This window comes from Oncorhynchus clarkii, chromosome 9 (assembly GCF_045791955.1).
Source record: "Oncorhynchus clarkii lewisi isolate Uvic-CL-2024 chromosome 9, UVic_Ocla_1.0, whole genome shotgun sequence".
NCBI lineage: Eukaryota > Metazoa > Chordata > Actinopteri > Salmoniformes > Salmonidae > Oncorhynchus > Oncorhynchus clarkii.
Window position 1 is genome coordinate 9,373,370 of NC_092155.1, and position 22,205 is coordinate 9,395,574.

A 22,205-nucleotide genomic window follows, 5' to 3' on the forward strand; every position below is an offset into this window, starting at 1 on the left:
TATAGTGTGTGTATAGTGTGTGCATAGTGTGTATAGTGTGTGTGTATAGAGTGTGTAGTGTGTGTATAGTGTGTATAATGTGTATAGTGTGTATAGTGTGTATAGTGTGTGTGTATAGTGTGTATAGTGTGTATAGTGTGTATAGTGTGTATATAGTGTGTATATAGTGTGTATAGTGTGTGTATATAGTGTGTATAGTGTGTGTATAGTGTGTGTATATAGTGTATATAGTGTGTATAGTGTGTATAGTGTGTATAGTGTGTGTATAGTGTGTGTATAGTGTGTATAATGTGTATAGTGTGTGTATAGTGTGTGTATATAGTGTGTATAGTGTGTATATAGTGTGTATAGTGTGTATATTGTGTGTATATAGTGTGTATAGTGTGTGTATATATAGTGTGTGTATAGTGTGTGTAGTGTGTGTATAGTGTGTGTATAGTGTGTATAGTGTGTATAGTGTGTGTATAGTGTGTGTATAGTGTGTGTATAATGTGTATAGTGTGTATAGTGTGTGTGTATAGTGTGTATAGTGTGTGTATAGTGTGTATAGTGTGTATAGTGTGTATAGTGTGTATATAGTGTGTATAGTGTGTATAGTGTGTATAGTGTGTATATAGTGTGTATAGTGTGTGTATATAGTGTGTATAGTGTGTATAGTGTGTGTATAGTGTGTGTATATAGTGTGTATAGTGTGTATAGTGTGTGTATATAGTGTGTATAGTGTGTATAGTGTGTGTATAGTGTGTGTAGTGTGTGTGTAGTGTGTGTAGTGTGTATAGTGTGTATAGTGTGTGCATAGTGTGTATAGTGTGTATAGGATGTGTAGTGTGTATTGTGTGTATAGTGTGTGTATAGTGCGTATAGTGTGTGTATAGTGTGCATAGTGTGTGTATAGTGTGTATTGTGTGTGTAGTGTGCATAGTGTGTGTAGTGTGTATAGTGTGTGTATAGTGTGTGTATAGTGTGTATAGTGTGTATATTGTGTGTATAGTGTGTGTATATAGTGTGTATAGTGTGTGTATATAATGTGTATAGTGTGTGTATAGTGTGTATAGTGTGTGTATATAGTGTGTATAGTGTGTATATATAGTGTGTGTAGTGTGTGTATAGTGTGTGTATAGTGTGTATAGTGTGTATAGTGTGTATAGTGTGTGTATAGTGTGTATAGTGTGTGTATAGTGTGTGTATAGTGTGTGTGTATAGTGTGTGTAGTGTGTGTATAGTGTGTATAGTGTGTATAGTGTGTATAGTGTGTGTGTATAGTGTGTATAGTGTGTATAGTGTGTATAGTGTGTATAGTGTGTATAGTGTGTATATAGTGTGTATAGTGTGTATATAGTGTGTATAGTGTGTGTATATAGTGTGTATAGTGTGTGTATAGTGTGTGTATATAGTGTGTATAGTGTGTATAGTGTGTGTATAGTGTGTATAGTGTGTGTATAGTGTGTATAGTGTGTGTGTATAGTGTGTGTAGTGTGTGTATAGTGTGTATAATGTGTATAGTGTGTATAGTGTGTATAGTGTGTGTGTATAGTGTGTATAGTGTGTATAGTGTGTATAGTGTGTGTATAGTGTGTGTATATAGTGTGTATAGTGTGTATATAGTGTGTATATTGTGTGTATATTGTGTGTATAGTGTGTGTATAGTGTGTGTATATAGTGTGTATAGTGTGTGTATAGTGTGTATATATAGTGTGTGTAGTGTGTGTATAGTGTGTGTATAGTGTGTATAGTGTGTATAGTGTGTATAGTGTGTGTATAGTGTGTATAGTGTGTGTGTATAGTGTGTGTAGTGTGTGTATAGTGTGTATAATGTGTATAGTGTGTATAGTGTGTGTGTATAGTGTGTATAGTGTGTGTATAGTGTGTATAGTGTGTATAGTGTGTATATAGTGTGTATAGTGTGTATAGTGTGTGTATATAGTGTGTATAGTGTGTATAGTGTGTGTATAGTGTGTGTATATAGTGTGTATAGTGTGTATAGTGTGTGTAGTGTGTGTAGTGTGTATAGTGTGTGCATAGTGTGTATAGTGTGTATAGGATGTGTAGTGTGTATTGTGTGTATAGTGTGTGTATAGTGCGTATAGTGTGTGTATAGTGTGCATAGTGTGTGTATAGTGTGTATTGTGTGTGTAGTGTGCATAGTGTGTGTAGTGTGTATAGTGTGTGTATAGTGTGTGTATAGTGTGTGTGTATTGTGTGTGTGTATAGTGTGTATAGTGTGTGTATAGTGTGTGTAGTGTGTATAGTGTGTGTAGTGTGTGTATAGTGTGTGTAGTGTGTGTATATTGTGTGTGTAGTGTGTGTGTAGTGTGTGTATAGTGTGTAGTGTGTGTATAGTGTGTATAGTGTGTATAGTGTGTGTATAGTGTGTGTATATAGTGTGTATAGTGTGTGTATAGTGTGTGTATAGTGTGTATAGTGTGTGTATAGTGTGTGTATGTAGTGTGTATAGTGTGTATAGTGTGTATAGTGTATATAGTGTGTGTATATAGTGTATATAGTGTGTATAGTGTGTATGGTGTGTATAGTGTGTGTATAGTGTGTATAGTATGTGTATAGTGTGTGTATAGTGTGTATGGTGTATATAGTGTGTGTATATAGTGTATATAGTGTGTATAGTGTGTGTATAGTGTGTGTATATAGTGTGTATAGTGTGTGTATAGTGTGTGTATAGTGTGTGTATATAGTGTGTATATAGTGTGTATAGTGTGTGTATGTAGTGTGTATAGTGTGTATAGTGTGTGTATAGTGTGTGTATATAGTGTATATAGTGTGTATAGTGTGTATAGTGTGTGTATATAGTGTGTATAGTGTGTATAGTGTGTGTATAGTGTGTGTATAGTGTGTGTGTAGTGTGTATCGTGTGTGTGTATAGTGTGTGTATAGTGTGTGTAGTGTGTATAGTGTGTGTAGTGTGTGTATAGTGTGTATAGTGTGTGTAGTGTGTGTATATTGTGTGTGTAGTGTGTGTGTAGTGTGTGTATAGTGTGTAGTGTGTCTATAGTGTGTATAGTGTGTGTATAGTGTGTGTATATAGTGTGTATAGTGTGTATAGTGTGTATAGTGTGTGTATAGTGTGTATAGTGTGTGTATAGTGTGTGTATGTAGTGTGTATAGTGTGTATAGTGTATATAGTGTGTGTATATAGTGTATATAGTGTGTATAGTGTGTATGGTGTGTATAGTGTGTGTATAGTGTGTATAGTATGTGTATATAGTGTGTATAGTGTGTATGGTGTATATAGTGTGTGTATATAGTGTATATAGTGTGTATAGTGTGTGTATAGTGTGTATAGTGTGTGTATATATTGTGTATAGTGTGTGTATAGTGTGTGTATATAGTGTGTATAGTGTGTGTATGTAGTGTGTATAGTGTGTATAGTGTGTATAGTGTGTGTATAGTGTGTGTGGTGTATATAGTGTGTGCATATAGTGTGTATAGTGTGTATAGTGTGTGTATATAGTGTGTATAGTGTGTATAGTGTGTGTATAGTGTGTGTATATAGTGTGTATAGTGTGTGTATAGTGTGTATAGTGTGTGTATATAGTGTGTATAGAGTGTATAGTGTGTATAGTGTGTGTATATAGTGTGTATAGTGTGTATAGTGTGTGTATAGTGTGTGTATAGTGTGTGTAGTGTATATAGTGTATATAGTGTGTATAGTGTGTATAGTGTGTGTATAGTGTGTATAGTGTATATAGTGTATAGTGTGTGTATAGTGTGTATAGTGTATATAGTGTGTATAGTGTATAGTGTGTGTATAGTGTGTATAGTGTGTATAGTGTGTATAGTGTGTGTATATAGTGTGTATGTAGTGTGTATAGTGTGTATAGTGTATGTAGTGTGTATAGTGTATGTAGTGTGTATAGTGTATGTAGTGTGTATAGTGTATGTAGTGTATATAGTGTGTATAGTGTGTATAGTGTGTATAGTGTGTGTATAGTGTGTATAGTGTATGTAGTGTGTATAGTGTATGTAGTGTGTATAGTGTGTATAGTGTATGTAGTGTGTATAGTGTGTATAGTGTATGTAGTGTGTATAGTGTGTATATAGTGTGTATAGTGTGTATAGTGTGTATAGTGTATATAGTGTGTATAGTGTGTATAGTGTGTATATAGTGTGTACAGTGTGTGTATAGTGTGTATAGTGTGTGTATAGTGTGTGTATAGTGTGTGTATAGTGTGTGTATATAGTGTGTATATAGTGTGTATATAGTGTGTATAGTGTGTGTATATAGTGTGTATATAGTGTGTGTATATAGTGTGTATATAGTGTGTATAGTGTGTGTATAGTGTGTGTATAGTGTGTATAGTGTGTATAGTGTGTGTGTATAGTGTGTATAGTGTGTGTATAGTGTGTGTATAGTGTGTGTATATAGTGTGTATATAGTGTGTATATAGTGTGTATAGTGTGTATAGTGTGTATAGTGTGTATAGTGTGTGTATATAGTGTGTATAGTGTGTGTATATAGTGTGTATAGTGTGTATAGTGTGTATATAGTGTGTGTATATAGTGTGTATAGTGTGTATATATAGTGTGTGTATAGTGTGTGTAGTGTGTGTATAGTGTGTGTATAGTGTGTATAGTGTGTATAGTGTGTATAGTGTGTGTATAGTGTGTATAGTGTGCGTATAGTGTGTGTATAGTGTGTGTGTATAGTGTGTATAGTGTGTGTAGTGTGTGTATAGTGTGTATAATGTGTATAGTGTGTATAGTGTGTATAGTGTGTGTGTATAGTGTGTATAGTGTGTATAGTGTGTGTGTATAGTGTGTGTATAGTGTGTGTATATAGTGTGTATAGTGTGTATATAGTGTGTATAGTGTGTATAGTGTGTATATTGTGTGTATAGTGTGTGTATATAGTGTGTATAGTGTGTGTATATAATGTGTATAGTGTGTGTATAGTGTGTATAGTGTGTGTATATAGTGTGTATTTATAGTGTGTGTATAGTGTGTGTAGTGTGTGTATAGTGTGTGTATAGTGTGTATATATAGTGTGTGTATAGTGTGTGTAGTGTGTGTATAGTGTGTATAGTGTGTATAGTGTGTGTATAGTGTGTATAGTGTGCGTATAGTGTGTGTATAGTGTGTGTGTATAGTGTGTATAGTGTGTGTAGTGTGTGTATAGTGTGTATAATGTGTATAGTGTGTATAGTGTGTATAGTGTGTGTGTATAGTGTGTATAGTGTGTATAGTGTGTGTGTATAGTGTGTATAGTGTGTGTATAGTGTGTGTATATAGTGTGTATAGTGTGTATATAGTGTGTATAGTGTGTATAGTGTGTATATTGTGTGTATAGTGTGTGTATATAGTGTGTATAGTGTGTGTATATAATGTGTATAGTGTGTGTATAGTGTGTATAGTGTGTGTATATAGTGTGTATAGTGTGTATATATAGTGTGTGTATAGTGTGTGTAGTGTGTGTATAGTGTGTGTATAGTGTGTGTATAGTGTGTATAGTGTGTGTGTATAGTGTGTGTAGTGTGTGTATAGTGTGTATAATGTGTAGTGTGTATAGTGTGTGTGTATAGTGTGTATAGTGTGTATATAGTGTGTATAGTGTGTATAGTGTGTATAGTGTGTATAGTGTGTATATAGTGTGTATAGTGTGTGTATATAGTGTGTATAGTGTGTGTATAGTGTGTGTATATAGTGTGTATAGTGTGTATAGTGTGTGTATAGTGTGTGTATAGTGTGTGTGTATAGTGTGTGTAGTGTGTGTATAGTGTGTATATAGTGTGTATAGTGTGTATAGTGTGTGTATATAGTGTGTATAGTGTGTGTATATAGTGTGTATAGTGTGTGTATAGTGTGTGTATAGTGTGTGTATAGTGTGTGTATATAGTGTGTATAGTGTGTATATATAGTGTGTGTATAGTGTGTGTATAGTGTGTGTATAGTGTGTATAGTGTGTATAGTGTGTGTATAGTGTGTATAGTGTGCGTATAGTGTGTGTGTATAGTGTGTATAGTGTGTGTAGTGTGTGTATAGTGTGTATAATGTGTATAGTGTGTATAGTGTGTGTGTATAGTGTGTATAGTGTGTATATAGTGTGTGTATATAGTGTGTATATAGTGTGTATAGTGTGTGTATAGTGTGTGTATAGTGTGTATAGTGTGTATAGTGTGTGTGTATAGTGTGTATAGTGTGTGTATAGTGTGTGTATAGTGTGTGTATATAGTGTGTATATAGTGTGTATATAGTGTGTATAGTGTGTATAGTGTGTATAGTGTGTATAGTGTGTGTATATAGTGTGTATAGTGTGTGTATATAGTGTGTATAGTGTGTATAGTGTGTATATAGTGTGTGTATATAGTGTGTATAGTGTGTATATATAGTGTGTGTATAGTGTGTGTAGTGTGTGTATAGTGTGTGTATAGTGTGTATAGTGTGTATAGTGTGTATAGTGTGTGTATAGTGTGTATAGTGTGCGTATAGTGTGTGTATAGTGTGTGTGTATAGTGTGTATAGTGTGTGTAGTGTGTGTATAGTGTGTATAATGTGTATAGTGTGTATAGTGTGTATAGTGTGTGTGTATAGTGTGTATAGTGTGTATAGTGTGTGTGTATAGTGTGTGTATAGTGTGTGTATATAGTGTGTATAGTGTGTATATAGTGTGTATAGTGTGTATAGTGTGTATATTGTGTGTATAGTGTGTGTATATAGTGTGTATAGTGTGTGTATATAATGTGTATAGTGTGTGTATAGTGTGTATAGTGTGTGTATATAGTGTGTATTTATAGTGTGTGTATAGTGTGTGTAGTGTGTGTATAGTGTGTGTATAGTGTGTATATATAGTGTGTGTATAGTGTGTGTAGTGTGTGTATAGTGTGTATAGTGTGTGTATAGTGTGTATAGTGTGCGTATAGTGTGTGTATAGTGTGTGTGTATAGTGTGTATAGTGTGTGTAGTGTGTGTATAGTGTGTATAATGTGTATAGTGTGTATAGTGTGTATAGTGTGTGTGTATAGTGTGTATAGTGTGTATAGTGTGTGTGTATAGTGTGTATAGTGTGTGTATAGTGTGTGTATATAGTGTGTATAGTGTGTATATAGTGTGTATAGTGTGTATAGTGTGTATATTGTGTGTATAGTGTGTGTATATAGTGTGTATAGTGTGTGTATATAATGTGTATAGTGTGTGTATAGTGTGTATAGTGTGTGTATATAGTGTGTATAGTGTGTATATATAGTGTGTGTATAGTGTGTGTAGTGTGTGTATAGTGTGTGTATAGTGTGTGTATAGTGTGTATAGTGTGTGTGTATAGTGTGTGTAGTGTGTGTATAGTGTGTATAATGTGTAGTGTGTATAGTGTGTGTGTATAGTGTGTATAGTGTGTATATAGTGTGTATAGTGTGTATAGTGTGTATAGTGTGTATAGTGTGTATATAGTGTGTATAGTGTGTGTATATAGTGTGTATAGTGTGTGTATAGTGTGTGTATATAGTGTGTATAGTGTGTATAGTGTGTGTATAGTGTGTGTATAGTGTGTGTGTATAGTGTGTGTAGTGTGTGTATAGTGTGTATATAGTGTGTATAGTGTGTATAGTGTGTGTATATAGTGTGTATAGTGTGTGTATATAGTGTGTATAGTGTGTGTATAGTGTGTGTATAGTGTGTGTATAGTGTGTGTATATAGTGTGTATAGTGTGTATATATAGTGTGTGTATAGTGTGTGTAGTGTGTGTATAGTGTGTGTATAGTGTGTATAGTGTGTATAGTGTGTGTATAGTGTGTATAGTGTGCGTATAGTGTGTGTGTATAGTGTGTATAGTGTGTGTAGTGTGTGTATAGTGTGTATAATGTGTATAGTGTGTATAGTGTGTGTGTATAGTGTGTATAGTGTGTATAGTGTGTGTGTATAGTGTGTATAGTGTGTGTATAGTGTGTGTATATAGTGTGTATAGTGTGTATATAGTGTGTATAGTGTGTATAGTGTGTATATTGTGTGTATATAGTGTGTATAGTGTGTGTATATAATGTGTATAGTGTGTGTATAGTGTGTATAGTGTGTGTATATAGTGTGTATAGTGTGTATTTATAGTGTGTGTATAGTGTGTGTAGTGTGTGTATAGTGTGTGTACAGTGTGTATAGTGTGTATATATAGTGTGTGTATAGTGTGTGTAGTGTGTGTATAGTGTGTGTATAGTGTGTATAGTGTATATAGTGTATAGTGTGTGTATAGTGTGTATAGTGTATATAGTGTGTATAGTGTATAGTGTGTGTATAGTGTGTATAGTGTATATAGTGTGTATAGTGTGTATAGTGTGTATAGTGTGTGTATATAGTGTGTATGTAGTGTGTATAGTGTATGTAGTGTGTATAGTGTATGTAGTGTGTATAGTGTATGTAGTGTGTATAGTGTATGTAGTGTATATAGTGTGTATAGTGTGTATAGTGTGTATAGTGTGTATAGTGTGTGTATAGTGTGTATAGTGTGTGTATAGTGTGTATAGTGTATGTAGTGTGTATAGTGTATGTAGTGTGTATAGTGTGTATAGTGTATGTAGTGTGTATAGTGTGTATAGTGTATGTAGTGTGTATAGTGTGTATATAGTGTGTATAGTGTGTATAGTGTATATAGTGTGTATAGTGTGTATAGTGTGTATATAGTGTGTATAGTGTGTACAGTGTGTGTATAGTGTGTATAGTGTGTGTATAGTGTGTGTATAGTGTGTGTATAGTGTGTGTATAGTGTGTATAGTGTGTGTATAGTGTGTGTATATAGTGTGTATATAGTGTGTGTATATAGTGTGTATATAGTGTGTATAGTGTGTGTATAGTGTGTGTATAGTGTGTATAGTGTGTATAGTGTGTGTGTATAGTGTGTATAGTGTGTGTATAGTGTGTGTATAGTGTGTGTATATAGTGTGTATATAGTGTGTATATAGTGTGTATAGTGTGTATAGTGTGTATAGTGTGTGTATATAGTGTGTATAGTGTGTGTATATAGTGTGTATAGTGTGTATAGTGTGTGTATAGTGTGTGTATATAGTGTATATAGTGTGTGTATAGTGTGTGTAGTGTGTGTATAGTGTGTGTATAGTGTGTATAGTGTGTATAGTGTGTATAGTGTGTGTATAGTGTGTATAGTGTGTGTATAGTGTGTGTGTATAGTGTGTATAGTGTGTGTAGTGTGTGTAGTGTGTGTATAATGTGTATAGTGTGTGTGTATAGTGTGTATAGTGTGTGTGTATAGTGTGTATAGTGTGTATAGTGTGTGTGTATAGTGTGTATAGTTTGTGTATAGTGTGTGTATATAGTGTGTATAGTGTGTGTATAGTGTGTATATAGTGTGTATAGTGTGTATATTGTGTGTATAGTGTGTGTATATAGTGTGTATAGTGTGTGTATATAATGTGTATAGTGTGTGTATAGTGTGTGTATAGTGTGTATTTATAGTGTGTGTATAGTGTGTGTAGTGTGTGTATAGTGTGTGTATAGTGTGTATAGTGTGTATATATAGTGTGTGTATAGTGTGTGTAGTGTGTGTATAGTGTGTGTATAGTGTGTATAGTGTGTGTATAGTGTGCGTATAGTGTGTGTATAGTGTGTGTGTATAGTGTGTGTAGTGTGTGTATAGTGTGTATAATGTGTATAGTGTGTATGTATAGTGTGTATAGTGTGTGTGTATAGTGTGTATAGTGTGTGTATAGTGTGTGTATATAGTGTGTATAGTGTGTATATAGTGTGTATAGTGTGTATAGTGTGTGTATAGTGTGTATAGTGTGTGTATATAATGTGTATAGTGTGTGTATATAATGTGTATAGTGTGTGTATATAGTGTGTATAGTGTGTATAGTGTGTATATAGTGTGTATAGTGTATGTAGTGTGTATAGTGTATGTAGTGTGTATAGTGTATGTAGTGTATATAGTGTGTATAGTGTGTATAGTGTGTGTATAGTGTATGTAGTGTGTATAGTGTATGTAGTGTGTATAGTGTATGTAGTGTGTATAGTGTGTATAGTGTGTATAGTGTGTATAGTGTATGTAGTGTGTATAGTGTGTATATAGTGTGTATAGTGTGTATAGTGTGTATAGTGTATATAGTGTGTATAGTGTGTATAGTGTGTATATAGTGTGTATAGTGTGTATAGTGTGTGTATAGTGTGTGTATAGTGTGTGTATAGTGTGTGTATAGTGTGTGTGTATAGTGTGTGTATATAGTGTGTATATAGTGTGTGTATATAGTGTGTATATAGTGTGTATAGTGTGTGTATAGTGTGTGTATAGTGTGTATAGTGTGTGTGTATAGTGTGTATAGTGTGTGTATAGTGTGTGTATATAGTGTGTTTATAGTGTGTATAGTGTGTATAGTGTATATAGTGTGTATAGTGTGTATAGTGTGTATAGTGTGTATAGTGTGTGTATAGTGTGTGTATAGTGTGTATAGTGTATGTAGTGTGTATAGTGTATGTAGTGTGTATAGTGTGTATAGTGTATGTAGTGTGTATAGTGTGTATAGTGTATGTAGTGTGTATAGTGTGTATATAGTGTGTATAGTGTGTATAGTGTGTATAGTGTATATAGTGTGTATAGTGTGTATATAGTGTGTATAGTGTGCATAGTGTGCATAGTGTGTGTATAGTGTGTATAGTGTGTGTATAGTGTGTGTATAGTGTGTGTATAGTGTGTGTATATAGTGTGTATAGTGTGTGTATAGTGTGTGTATATAGTGTGTATATAGTGTGTGTATATAGTGTGTATATAGTGTGTATAGTGTGTGTATAGTGTGTGTATAGTGTGTATAGTGTGTATAGTGTGTGTGTATAGTGTGTATAGTGTGTGTATAGTGTGTGTATATAGTGTGTATATAGTGTGTATAGTGTGTATAGTGTGTATAGTGTGTATATAGTGTGTATAGTGTGTATAGTGTGTGTATAGTGTGTGTATATAGTGTGTATAGTGTGTGTATATAGTGTGTGTATAGTGTGTGTATAGTGTGTGTATAGTGTGTGTATATAGTGTGTATAGTGTGTATATATAGTGTGTGTATAGTGTGTGTAGTGTGTGTATAGTGTGTGTATAGTGTGTATAGTGTGTATAGTGTGTGTATAGTGTGTATAGTGTGTGTATAGTGTGTGTGTATAGTGTGTATAGTGTGTGTATAGTGTGTATAATGTGTATAGTGTGTATAGTGTGTATAGTGTGTGTGTATAGTGTGTATAGTGTGTATAGTGTGTGTGTATAGTGTGTATAGTGTGTGTATAGTGTGTGTATATAGTGTGTATAGTGTGTATATAGTGTGTATAGTGTGTATAGTGTGTATATTGTGTGTATAGTGTGTGTATATTGTGTGTATAGTGTGTGTATATAATGTGTATAGTGTGTGTATAGTGTGTATAGTGTGTGTATATAGTGTGTATAGTGTGTATTTATAGTGTGTGTATAGTGTGTGTAGTGTGTGTATAGTGTGTATAGTGTGTATATATAGTGTGTGTATAGTGTGTGTAGTGTGTGTATAGTGTGTATAGTGTGTATAGTGTGTGTATAGTGTGTATAGTGTGCGTATAGTGTGTGTATAGTGTGTGTGTATAGTGTGTATAGTGTGTGTAGTGTGTGTATAGTGTGTATAATGTGTATAGTGTGTATAGTGTGTATAGTGTGTGTGTATAGTGTGTATAGTGTGTATAGTGTGTGTGTATAGTGTGTGTATAGTGTGTGTATATAGTGTGTATAGTGTGTATATAGTGTGTATAGTGTGTATAGTGTGTATATTGTGTGTATAGTGTGTGTATATAGTGTGTATAGTGTGTGTATATAATGTGTATAGTGTGTGTATAGTGTGTATAGTGTGTGTATATAGTGTGTATTTATAGTGTGTGTATAGTGTGTGTAGTGTGTGTATAGTGTGTGTATAGTGTGTATATATAGTGTGTGTATAGTGTGTGTAGTGTGTGTATAGTGTGTATAGTGTGTATAGTGTGTGTATAGTGTGTATAGTGTGCGTATAGTGTGTGTATAGTGTGTGTGTATAGTGTGTATAGTGTGTGTAGTGTGTGTATAGTGTGTATAATGTGTATAGTGTGTATAGTGTGTGTGTATAGTGTGTATAGTGTGTATAGTGTGTGTGTATAGTGTGTATAGTGTGTGTATAGTGTGTGTATATAGTGTGTATAGTGTGTATATAGTGTGTATAGTGTGTATAGTGTGTATATTGTGTGTATATAGTGTGTATAGTGTGTGTATATAATGTGTATAGTGTGTGTATAGTGTGTATAGTGTGTGTATATAGTGTGTATAGTGTGTATATATAGTGTGTGTATAGTGTGTGTAGTGTGTGTATAGTGTGTATATAGTGTGTATAGTGTGTATAGTGTGTATAGTGTATATAGTGTGTATAGTGTGTATAGTGTGTATATAGTGTGTACAGTGTGTGTATAGTGTGTATAGTGTGTGTATAGTGTGTGTATAGTGTGTGTATATAGTGTGTATAGTGTGTGTATAGTGTGTGTATATAGTGTGTATATAGTGTGTGTATATAGTGTGTATATAGTGTGTATAGTGTGTGTATAGTGTGTGTATAGTGTGTATAGTGTGTATAGTGTGTGTGTATAGTGTGTATAGTGTGTGTATAGTGTGTGTATAGTGTGTGTATATAGTGTGTATATAGTGTGTATATAGTGTGTATAGTGTGTATAGTGTGTGTATATAGTGTGTATAGTGTGTGTATATAGTGTGTATAGTGTGTATAGTGTGTATATAGTGTGTGTATATAGTGTGTATAGTGTGTATATATAGTGTGTGTATAGTGTGTGTAGTGTGTGTATAGTGTGTGTATAGTGTGTATAGTGTGTATAGTGTGTGTATAGTGTGTATAGTGTGCGTATAGTGTGTGTATAGTGTGTATAGTGTGTGTAGTGTGTGTATAGTGTGTATAATGTGTATAGTGTGTATAGTGTGTATAGTGTGTGTGTATAGTGTGTATAGTGTGTATAGTGTGTGTGTATAGTGTGTGTATAGTGTGTGTATATAGTGTGTATAGTGTGTATATAGTGTGTATAGTGTGTATAGTGTGTATATTGTGTGTATAGTGTGTGTATATAGTGTGTATAGTGTGTGTATATAATGTGTATAGTGTGTGTATAGTGTGTATAGTGTGTGTATATAGTGTGTATTTATAGTGTGTGTATAGTGTGTGTAGTGTGTGTATAGTGTGTGTATAGTGTGTATATATAGTGTGTGTAGTGTGTGTATAGTGTGTATAGTGTGTATAGTGTGTGTATAGTGTGTATAGTGTGCGTATAGTGTGTGTATAGTGTGTGTGTATAGTGTGTATAGTGTGTGTAGTGTGTGTATAGTGTGTATAATGTGTATAGTGTGTATAGTGTGTATAGTGTGTGTGTATAGTGTGTATAGTGTGTATAGTGTGTGTGTATAGTGTGTATAGTGTGTGTATAGTGTGTGTATATAGTGTGTATAGTGTGTATATAGTGTGTATAGTGTGTATAGTGTGTATATTGTGTGTATAGTGTGTGTATATAGTGTGTATAGTGTGTGTATATAATGTGTATAGTGTGTGTATAGTGTGTATAGTGTGTGTATATAGTGTGTATAGTGTGTATATATAGTGTGTGTATAGTGTGTGTAGTGTGTGTATAGTGTGTGTATAGTGTGTGTATAGTGTGTATAGTGTGTGTGTATAGTGTGTGTAGTGTGTGTATAGTGTGTATAATGTGTAGTGTGTATAGTGTGTGTGTATAGTGTGTATAGTGTGTATATAGTGTGTATAGTGTGTATAGTGTGTATAGTGTGTATAGTGTGTATATAGTGTGTATAGTGTGTGTATATAGTGTGTATAGTGTGTGTATAGTGTGTGTATATAGTGTGTATAGTGTGTATAGTGTGTGTATAGTGTGTGTATAGTGTGTGTGTATAGTGTGTATAGTGTGTGTAGTGTGTGTATAGTGTGTATATAGTGTGTATAGTGTGTATAGTGTGTGTATATAGTGTGTATAGTGTGTGTATATAGTGTGTATAGTGTGTGTATAGTGTGTGTATAGTGTGTGTATAGTGTGTGTATATAGTGTGTATAGTGTGTATATATAGTGTGTGTATAGTGTGTGTAGTGTGTGTATAGTGTGTGTATAGTGTGTATAGTGTGTATAGTGTGTGTATAGTGTGTATAGTGTGCGTATAGTGTGTGTGTATAGTGTGTATAGTGTGTGTAGTGTGTGTATAGTGTGTATAATGTGTATAGTGTGTATAGTGTGTGTGTATAGTGTGTATAGTGTGTATAGTGTGTGTGTATAGTGTGTATAGTGTGTGTATAGTGTGTGTATATAGTGTGTATAGTGTGTATATAGTGTGTATAGTGTGTATATTGTGTGTATATAGTGTGTATAGTGTGTGTATATAATGTGTATAGTGTGTGTATAGTGTGTATAGTGTGTGTATATAGTGTGTATAGTGTGTATTTATAGTGTGTGTATAGTGTGTGTAGTGTGTGTATAGTGTGTGTACAGTGTGTATAGTGTGTATATATAGTGTGTGTATAGTGTGTGTAGTGTGTGTATAGTGTGTGTATAGTGTGTATAGTGTATATAGTGTATAGTGTGTGTATAGTGTGTATAGTGTATATAGTGTGTATAGTGTATAGTGTGTGTATAGTGTGTATAGTGTATATAGTGTGTATAGTGTGTATAGTGTGTATAGTGTGTGTATATAGTGTGTATGTAGTGTGTATAGTGTGTATAGTGTATGTAGTGTGTATAGTGTATGTAGTGTGTATAGTGTATGTAGTGTGTATAGTGTATGTAGTGTATATAGTGTGTATAGTGTGTATAGTGTGTATAGTGTGTATAGTGTGTGTATAGTGTGTATAGTGTGTGTATAGTGTGTATAGTGTATGTAGTGTGTATAGTGTATGTAGTGTGTATAGTGTGTATAGTGTATGTAGTGTGTATAGTGTGTATAGTGTATGTAGTGTGTATAGTGTGTATATAGTGTGTATAGTGTGTATAGTGTGTATAGTGTATATAGTGTGTATAGTGTGTATAGTGTGTATATAGTGTGTATAGTGTGTACAGTGTGTGTATAGTGTGTATAGTGTGTGTATAGTGTGTGTATAGTGTGTGTATAGTGTGTGTATAGTGTGTATAGTGTGTGTATAGTGTGTGTATATAGTGTGTATATAGTGTGTGTATATAGTGTGTATATAGTGTGTATAGTGTGTGTATAGTGTGTGTATAGTGTGTATAGTGTGTATAGTGTGTGTGTATAGTGTGTATAGTGTGTGTATAGTGTGTGTATAGTGTGTGTATATAGTGTGTATATAGTGTGTATAGTGTGTATAGTGTGTATAGTGTGTATAGTGTGTGTATATAGTGTGTATAGTGTGTGTATATAGTGTGTATAGTGTGTATAGTGTGTGTATAGTGTGTGTATATAGTGTGTATAGTGTGTATATATAGTGTGTGTATAGTGTGTGTAGTGTGTGTATAGTGTGTGTATAGTGTGTATAGTGTGTATAGTGTGTATAGTGTGTGTATAGTGTGTGTATAGTGTGCGTATAGTGTGTGTATAGTGTGTGTGTATAGTGTGTATAGTGTGTGTAGTGTGTGTATAGTGTGTATAATGTGTATAGTGTGTATAGTGTGTATAGTGTGTGTGTATAGTGTGTATAGTGTGTATAGTGTGTGTGTATAGTGTGTATAGTTTGTGTATAGTGTGTGTATATAGTGTGTATAGTGTGTGTATAGTGTGTATATAGTGTGTATATTGTGTGTATAGTGTGTGTATATAGTGTGTATAGTGTGTGTATATAATGTGTATAGTGTGTGTATAGTGTGTGTATAGTGTGTATTTATAGTGTGTGTATAGTGTGTGTAGTGTGTGTATAGTGTGTGTATAGTGTGTATAGTGTGTATATATAGTGTGTGTATAGTGTGTGTAGTGTGTGTATAGTGTGTGTATAGTGTGTATAGTGTGTATAGTGTGTGTATAGTGTGCGTATAGTGTGTGTATAGTGTGTGTGTATAGTGTGTGTAGTGTGTGTATAGTGTGTATAATGTGTATAGTGTGTATGTATAGTGTGTATAGTGTGTATAGTGTGTGTGTATAGTGTGTATAGTGTGTGTATAGTGTGTGTATATAGTGTGTATAGTGTGTATATAGTGTGTATAGTGTGTATAGTGTGTGTATAGTGTGTATAGTGTGTGTATATAATGTGTATAGTGTGTGTATATAATGTGTATAGTGTGTGTATATAGTGTGTATAGTGTGTATAGTGTGTATATAGTGTGTATAGTGTATGTAGTGTGTATAGTGTATGTAGTGTGTATAGTGTATGTAGTGTATATAGTGTGTATAGTGTGTATAGTGTGTGTATAGTGTATGTAGTGTGTATAGTGTATGTAGTGTGTATAGTGTGTATAGTGTGTATAGTGTGTATAGTGTATGTAGTGTGTATAGTGTGTATATAGTGTGTATAGTGTGTATAGTGTGTATAGTGTATATAGTGTGTATAGTGTGTATAGTGTGTATATAGTGTGTATAGTGTGTATAGTGTGTGTATAGTGTGTGTATAGTGTGTGTATATAGTGTGTGTATATAGTGTGTATAGTGTGTGTATAGTGTGTGTATATAGTGTGTATATAGTGTGTGTATATAGTGTGTATATAGTGTGTATAGTGTGTGTATAGTGTGTGTATAGTGTGTATAGTGTGTGTGTATAGTGTGTATAGTGTGTGTATAGTGTGTGTATATAGTGTGTTTATAGTGTGTATAGTGTGTATAGTGTATATAGTGTGTATAGTGTGTATAGTGTGTATAGTGTGTATAGTGTGTGTATAGTGTGTGTATAGTGTGTATAGTGTATGTAGTGTGTATAGTGTATGTAGTGTGTATAGTGTGTATAGTGTATGTAGTGTGTATAGTGTGTATAGTGTATGTAGTGTGTATAGTGTGTATATAGTGTGTATAGTGTGTATAGTGTGTATAGTGTATATAGTGTGTATAGTGTGTATATAGTGTGTATAGTGTGCATAGTGTGCATAGTGTGTGTATAGTGTGTATAGTGTGTGTATAGTGTGTGTATAGTGTGTGTATAGTGTGTGTATATAGTGTGTATAGTGTGTGTATAGTGTGTGTATATAGTGTGTATATAGTGTGTGTATATAGTGTGTATATAGTGTGTATAGTGTGTGTATAGTGTGTGTATAGTGTGTATAGTGTGTATAGTGTGTGTGTATAGTGTGTATAGTGTGTGTATAGTGTGTGTATATAGTGTGTATATAGTGTGTATAGTGTGTATAGTGTGTATAGTGTGTATATAGTGTGTATAGTGTGTATAGTGTGTGTATAGTGTGTGTATATAGTGTGTATAGTGTGTGTATATAGTGTGTGTATAGTGTGTGTATAGTGTGTGTATAGTGTGTGTATATAGTGTGTATAGTGTGTATATATAGTGTGTGTATAGTGTGTGTAGTGTGTGTATAGTGTGTGTATAGTGTGTATAGTGTGTATAGTGTGTGTATAGTGTGTATAGTGTGTGTATAGTGTGTGTGTATAGTGTGTATAGTGTGTGTATAGTGTGTATAATGTGTATAGTGTGTATAGTGTGTATAGTGTGTGTGTATAGTGTGTATAGTGTGTATAGTGTGTGTGTATAGTGTGTATAGTGTGTGTATAGTGTGTGTATATAGTGTGTATAGTGTGTATATAGTGTGTATAGTGTGTATAGTGTGTATATTGTGTGTATAGTGTGTGTATATAGTGTGTATAGTGTGTGTATATAATGTGTATAGTGTGTGTATAGTGTGTATAGTGTGTGTATATAGTGTGTATAGTGTGTATTTATAGTGTGTGTATAGTGTGTGTAGTGTGTGTATAGTGTGTGTATAGTGTGTATAGTGTGTATATATAGTGTGTGTATAGTGTGTGTAGTGTGTGTATAGTGTGTATAGTGTGTATAGTGTGTATAGTCTGTGTATAGTGTGTATAGTGTGCGTATAGTGTGTGTATAGTGTGTGTGTATAGTGTGTATAGTGTGTGTAGTGTGTGTATAGTGTGTATAATGTGTATAGTGTGTATAGTGTGTATAGTGTGTGTGTATAGTGTGTATAGTGTGTATAGTGTGTGTGTATAGTGTGTATAGTGTGTGTATAGTGTGTGTATATAGTGTGTATAGTGTGTATATAGTGTGTATAGTGTGTATAGTGTGTATATTGTGTGTATAGTGTGTGTATATAGTGTGTATAGTGTGTGTATATAATGTGTATAGTGTGTGTATAGTGTGTATAGTGTGTGTATATAGTGTGTATAGTGTGTATATATAGTGTGTGTATAGTGTGTGTAGTGTGTGTATAGTGTGTGTATAGTGTGTGTATAGTGTGTATAGTGTGTGTGTATAGTGTGTGTAGTGTGTGTATAGTGTGTATAATGTGTAGTGTGTATAGTGTGTGTGTATAGTGTGTATAATGTGTATAGTGTGTATATAGTGTGTATAGTGTGTATAGTGTGTATAGTGTGTATATAGTGTGTATAGTGTGTATAGTGTGTATAGTGTGTATATAGTGTGTATAGTGTGTGTATATAGTGTGTATAGTGTGTGTATAGTGTGTGTATATAGTGTGTATAGTGTGTATAGTGTGTGTATAGTGTGTATAGTGTGTGTATAGTGTGTGTATAGTGTGTATAGTGTGTGTGTATAGTGTGTATAGTGTGTGTAGTGTGTGTATAGTGTGTATATAGTGTGTATAGTGTGTATAGTGTGTGTATAGTGTGTGTATATAGTGTGTATAGTGTGTGTATATAGTGTGTATAGTGTGTGTATAGTGTGTGTATAGTGTGTGTATAGTGTGTGTATATAGTGTGTATAGTGTGTATATATAGTGTGTGTATAGTGTGTGTAGTGTGTGTATAGTGTGTGTATAGTGTGTATAGTGTGTATAGTGTGTGTATAGTGTGTATAGTGTGCGTATAGTGTGTGTATAGTGTGTGTGTATAGTGTGTGTAGTGTGTGTATAGTGTGTATAATGTGTATAGTGTGTATAGTGTGTATAGTGTGTGTGTATAGTGTGTATAGTGTGTATAGTGTGTGTGTATAGTGTGTATAGTGTGTGTATAGTGTGTGTATATAGTGTGTATAGTGTGTATATAGTGTGTATAGTGTGTATAGTGTGTATATTGTGTGTATAGTGTGTGTATATAGTGTGTATAGTGTGTGTATATAATGTGTATAGTGTGTGTATAGTGTGTATAGTGTGTGTATATAGTGTGTATAGTGTGTATTTATAGTGTGTGTATAGTGTGTGTAGTGTGTGTATAGTGTGTGTACAGTGTGTATAGTGTGTATATATAGTGTGTGTATAGTGTGTGTAGTGTGTGTATAGTGTGTGTATAGTGTGTGTAGTGTGTGTAGTGTGTATAGTGTGTATAGTGTGTATAGTGTGTGTGTATAGTGTGTATAGTGTGTATAGTGTGTGTGTATAGTGTGTATAGTGTGTGTATAGTGTGTGTATATAGTGTGTATAGTGTGTATATAGTGTGTATAGTGTGTATAGTGTGTATATTGTGTGTATAGTGTGTGTATATAGTGTGTATAGTGTGTGTATATAATGTGTATAGTGTGTGTATAGTGTGTATAGTGTGTGTATATAGTGTGTATAGTGTGTATATATAGTGTGTGTATAGTGTGTGTAGTGTGTGTATAGTGTGTGTATAGTGTGTATAGTGTGTGTATAGTGTGTGTATAGTGTGTGTATAGTGTGTATAGTGTGTGTGTATAGTGTGTGTAGTGTGTGTATAGTGTGTATAATGTGTAGTGTGTATAGTGTGTGTGTATAGTGTGTATAGTGTGTATAGTGTGTATATAGTGTGTATAGTGTGTATAGTGTGTATAGTGTGTATATAGTGTGTATAGTGTGTATATAGTGTGTGTATATAGTGTGTATAGTGTGTGTATAGTGTGTGTATATAGTGTGTATAGTGTGTGTATAGTGTGTGTATAGTGTGTATAGTGTGTGTATAGTGTGTGTATAGTGTGTATAGTGTGTGTGTATAGTGTGTATAGTGTGTGTAGTGTGTGTATAGTGTGTATAATGTGTATAGTGTGTATAGTGTGTATAGTGTGTGTATAGTGTGTGTATATAGTGTGTATAGTGTGTATATAGTGTGTATAGTGTGTATAGTGTGTATATTGTGTGTATAGTGTGTGTATATAGTGTGTATAGTGTGTATAATGTGTAGTGTGTATAGTGTGTGTGTATAGTGTGTATAGTGTGTATAGTGTGTATATAGTGTGTATAGTGTGTATAGTGTGTGTGTATAGTGTGTGTAGTGTGTGTATAGTGTGTATAATGTGTATAGTGTGTATAGTGTGTGTGTATAGTGTGTATAGTGTGTGTATAGTGTGTATATAGTGTGTATAGTGTGTATAGTGTGTATATAGTGTGTATATAGTGTGTATAGTGTGTGTATATAGTGTGTATAGTGTGTATAGTGTGTGTATAGTGTGTGTATATAGTGTGTATAGTGTGTATAGTGTGTGTATATAGTGTGTATAGTGTATATAGTGTGTATAGTGTGTATAGTGTGTGTATATAGTGTGTATAGTGTGTATAGTGTGTATATAGTGTGTATAGTGTGTAGTGTGTGTATATAGTGTGTATAGTGTATATAGTGTATATAGTGTGTATAGTGTGTATATAGTGTGTATAGTGTGTATAGTGTGGATATAGTGTGTATAGTGTGTATATAGTGTGTATAGTGTGTATATAGTGTGTATAGTGTGTATATAGTGTGTATACTGTGTATAGTGTGTATACTGTGTATAGTGTGTGTAGTGTGTATAGTGTATATAGTGTATATAGTGTGTATATAGTGTGTATAGTGTGTATAGTGTGTGTATAGTGTGTATATAGTGTATATAGTGTGTATAGTGTGTATATAGTGTGTGTATAGTGTGTATAGTGTGTATAGTGTGTGTATAGTGTGTATAGTGTGTATAGTGTGTATAGTGTATATAGTGTGTATAGTGTGTATAGTGTGTATAGTGTATATAGTGTGTATAGTGTGTATAGTGTGTATAGTGTGTATAGTGTGTGTATAGTGTGTGTATATAGTGTGTATAGTGTGTATAGTGTGTATAGTGTGTATAGTGTGTATAGTGTGTATGGGACCCACCTTCTGCAGACTGGAAGAGTTGAGTTGTGTTTTATCAATAATCTTAACAGCCACCTGGAAATGATACACTACATTAGACTCAGCAGACAGAGAGACCAATGTGCACAACACCAAAACCCAAGATCTACCAAACCAAGATCTATCAAACCAAGATCTACCAAACCAAGATCTACCAAACCAAGATCTACCAAACCAAAGAATTCAAACAAAGGCTCCGGTGACTAGAGAATGAGCAGCACTTCCTACTCCACATTTGACTCAGATGCATTTACCTCCTGAAATGTAAAGAAAGAACTGGCTGTCGAGGAGAACACTTGCATTTTGTTAGGGGAAAATGTAAGAGACAGTATATCTAGCTGGTCTGTCATAATATAATAGAGACAGTAGATCTAGCTGGCCTGTCATAATATAATAGAGACAGTATATCTAGCTGGTCTGTCATAATATAATAGAGACAGTATATCTAGCTGGTCTGTCATAATATAATAGAGACAGTATATCTAGCTGGTCTGTCATAATATAATAGAGACAGTAGATCTACCTGGCCTGTCATAGTATAATAGAGACAGTATATCTAGCTGGTCTGTCATAATATAATAGAGACAGTATATCTAGCTGGCCTGTCATAATATAATAGAGACAGTATATCTAGCTGGTCTGTCATAATATAGTAGAGACAGTATATCTAGCTGGCCTGTCATAATATAATAGAGACAGTAGATCTAGCTGGCCTGTCATAGTATAATAGAGACAGTAGATCTAGCTGGTCTGTCATAATATAATAGAGACAGTATATCTAGCTGGTCTGTCATAATATAATAGAGACAGTAGATCTAGCTGGCCTGTCATAGTATAATAGAGACAGTAGATCTAGCTGGTCTGTCATAATATAATAGAGACAGTATATCTAGCTGGTCTGTCATAATATAATAGAGACAGTATATCTAGCTGGCCTGTCATAATATAATAGAGACAGTAGATCTAGCTGGCCTGTCATAGTATAATAGAGACAGTAGATCTAGCTGGTCTGTCATAATATAATAGAGACAGTATATCTAGCTGGTCTGCCATAAT

The 22,205-nt window shown here is 33.8% G+C and overlaps 1 protein-coding gene across 7 annotated transcripts in view; it reads right to left on the reverse strand.

The window, feature by feature from the left end:
* Positions 1–22,205, reverse strand: part of LOC139415811 (MAP/microtubule affinity-regulating kinase 2b) — a 111,900-nt gene that overhangs the window by 61,587 nt on the left and 28,108 nt on the right. For all 7 annotated transcript variants that reach the window (XM_071163921.1, XM_071163922.1, XM_071163920.1 and 4 more), the window contains exon 3: positions 21,132–21,185. In XM_071163921.1, coding sequence (XP_071020022.1) covers positions 21,132–21,185 — 54 coding nt within the window. The remainder of the gene's footprint in view (positions 1–21,131; positions 21,186–22,205) is intronic.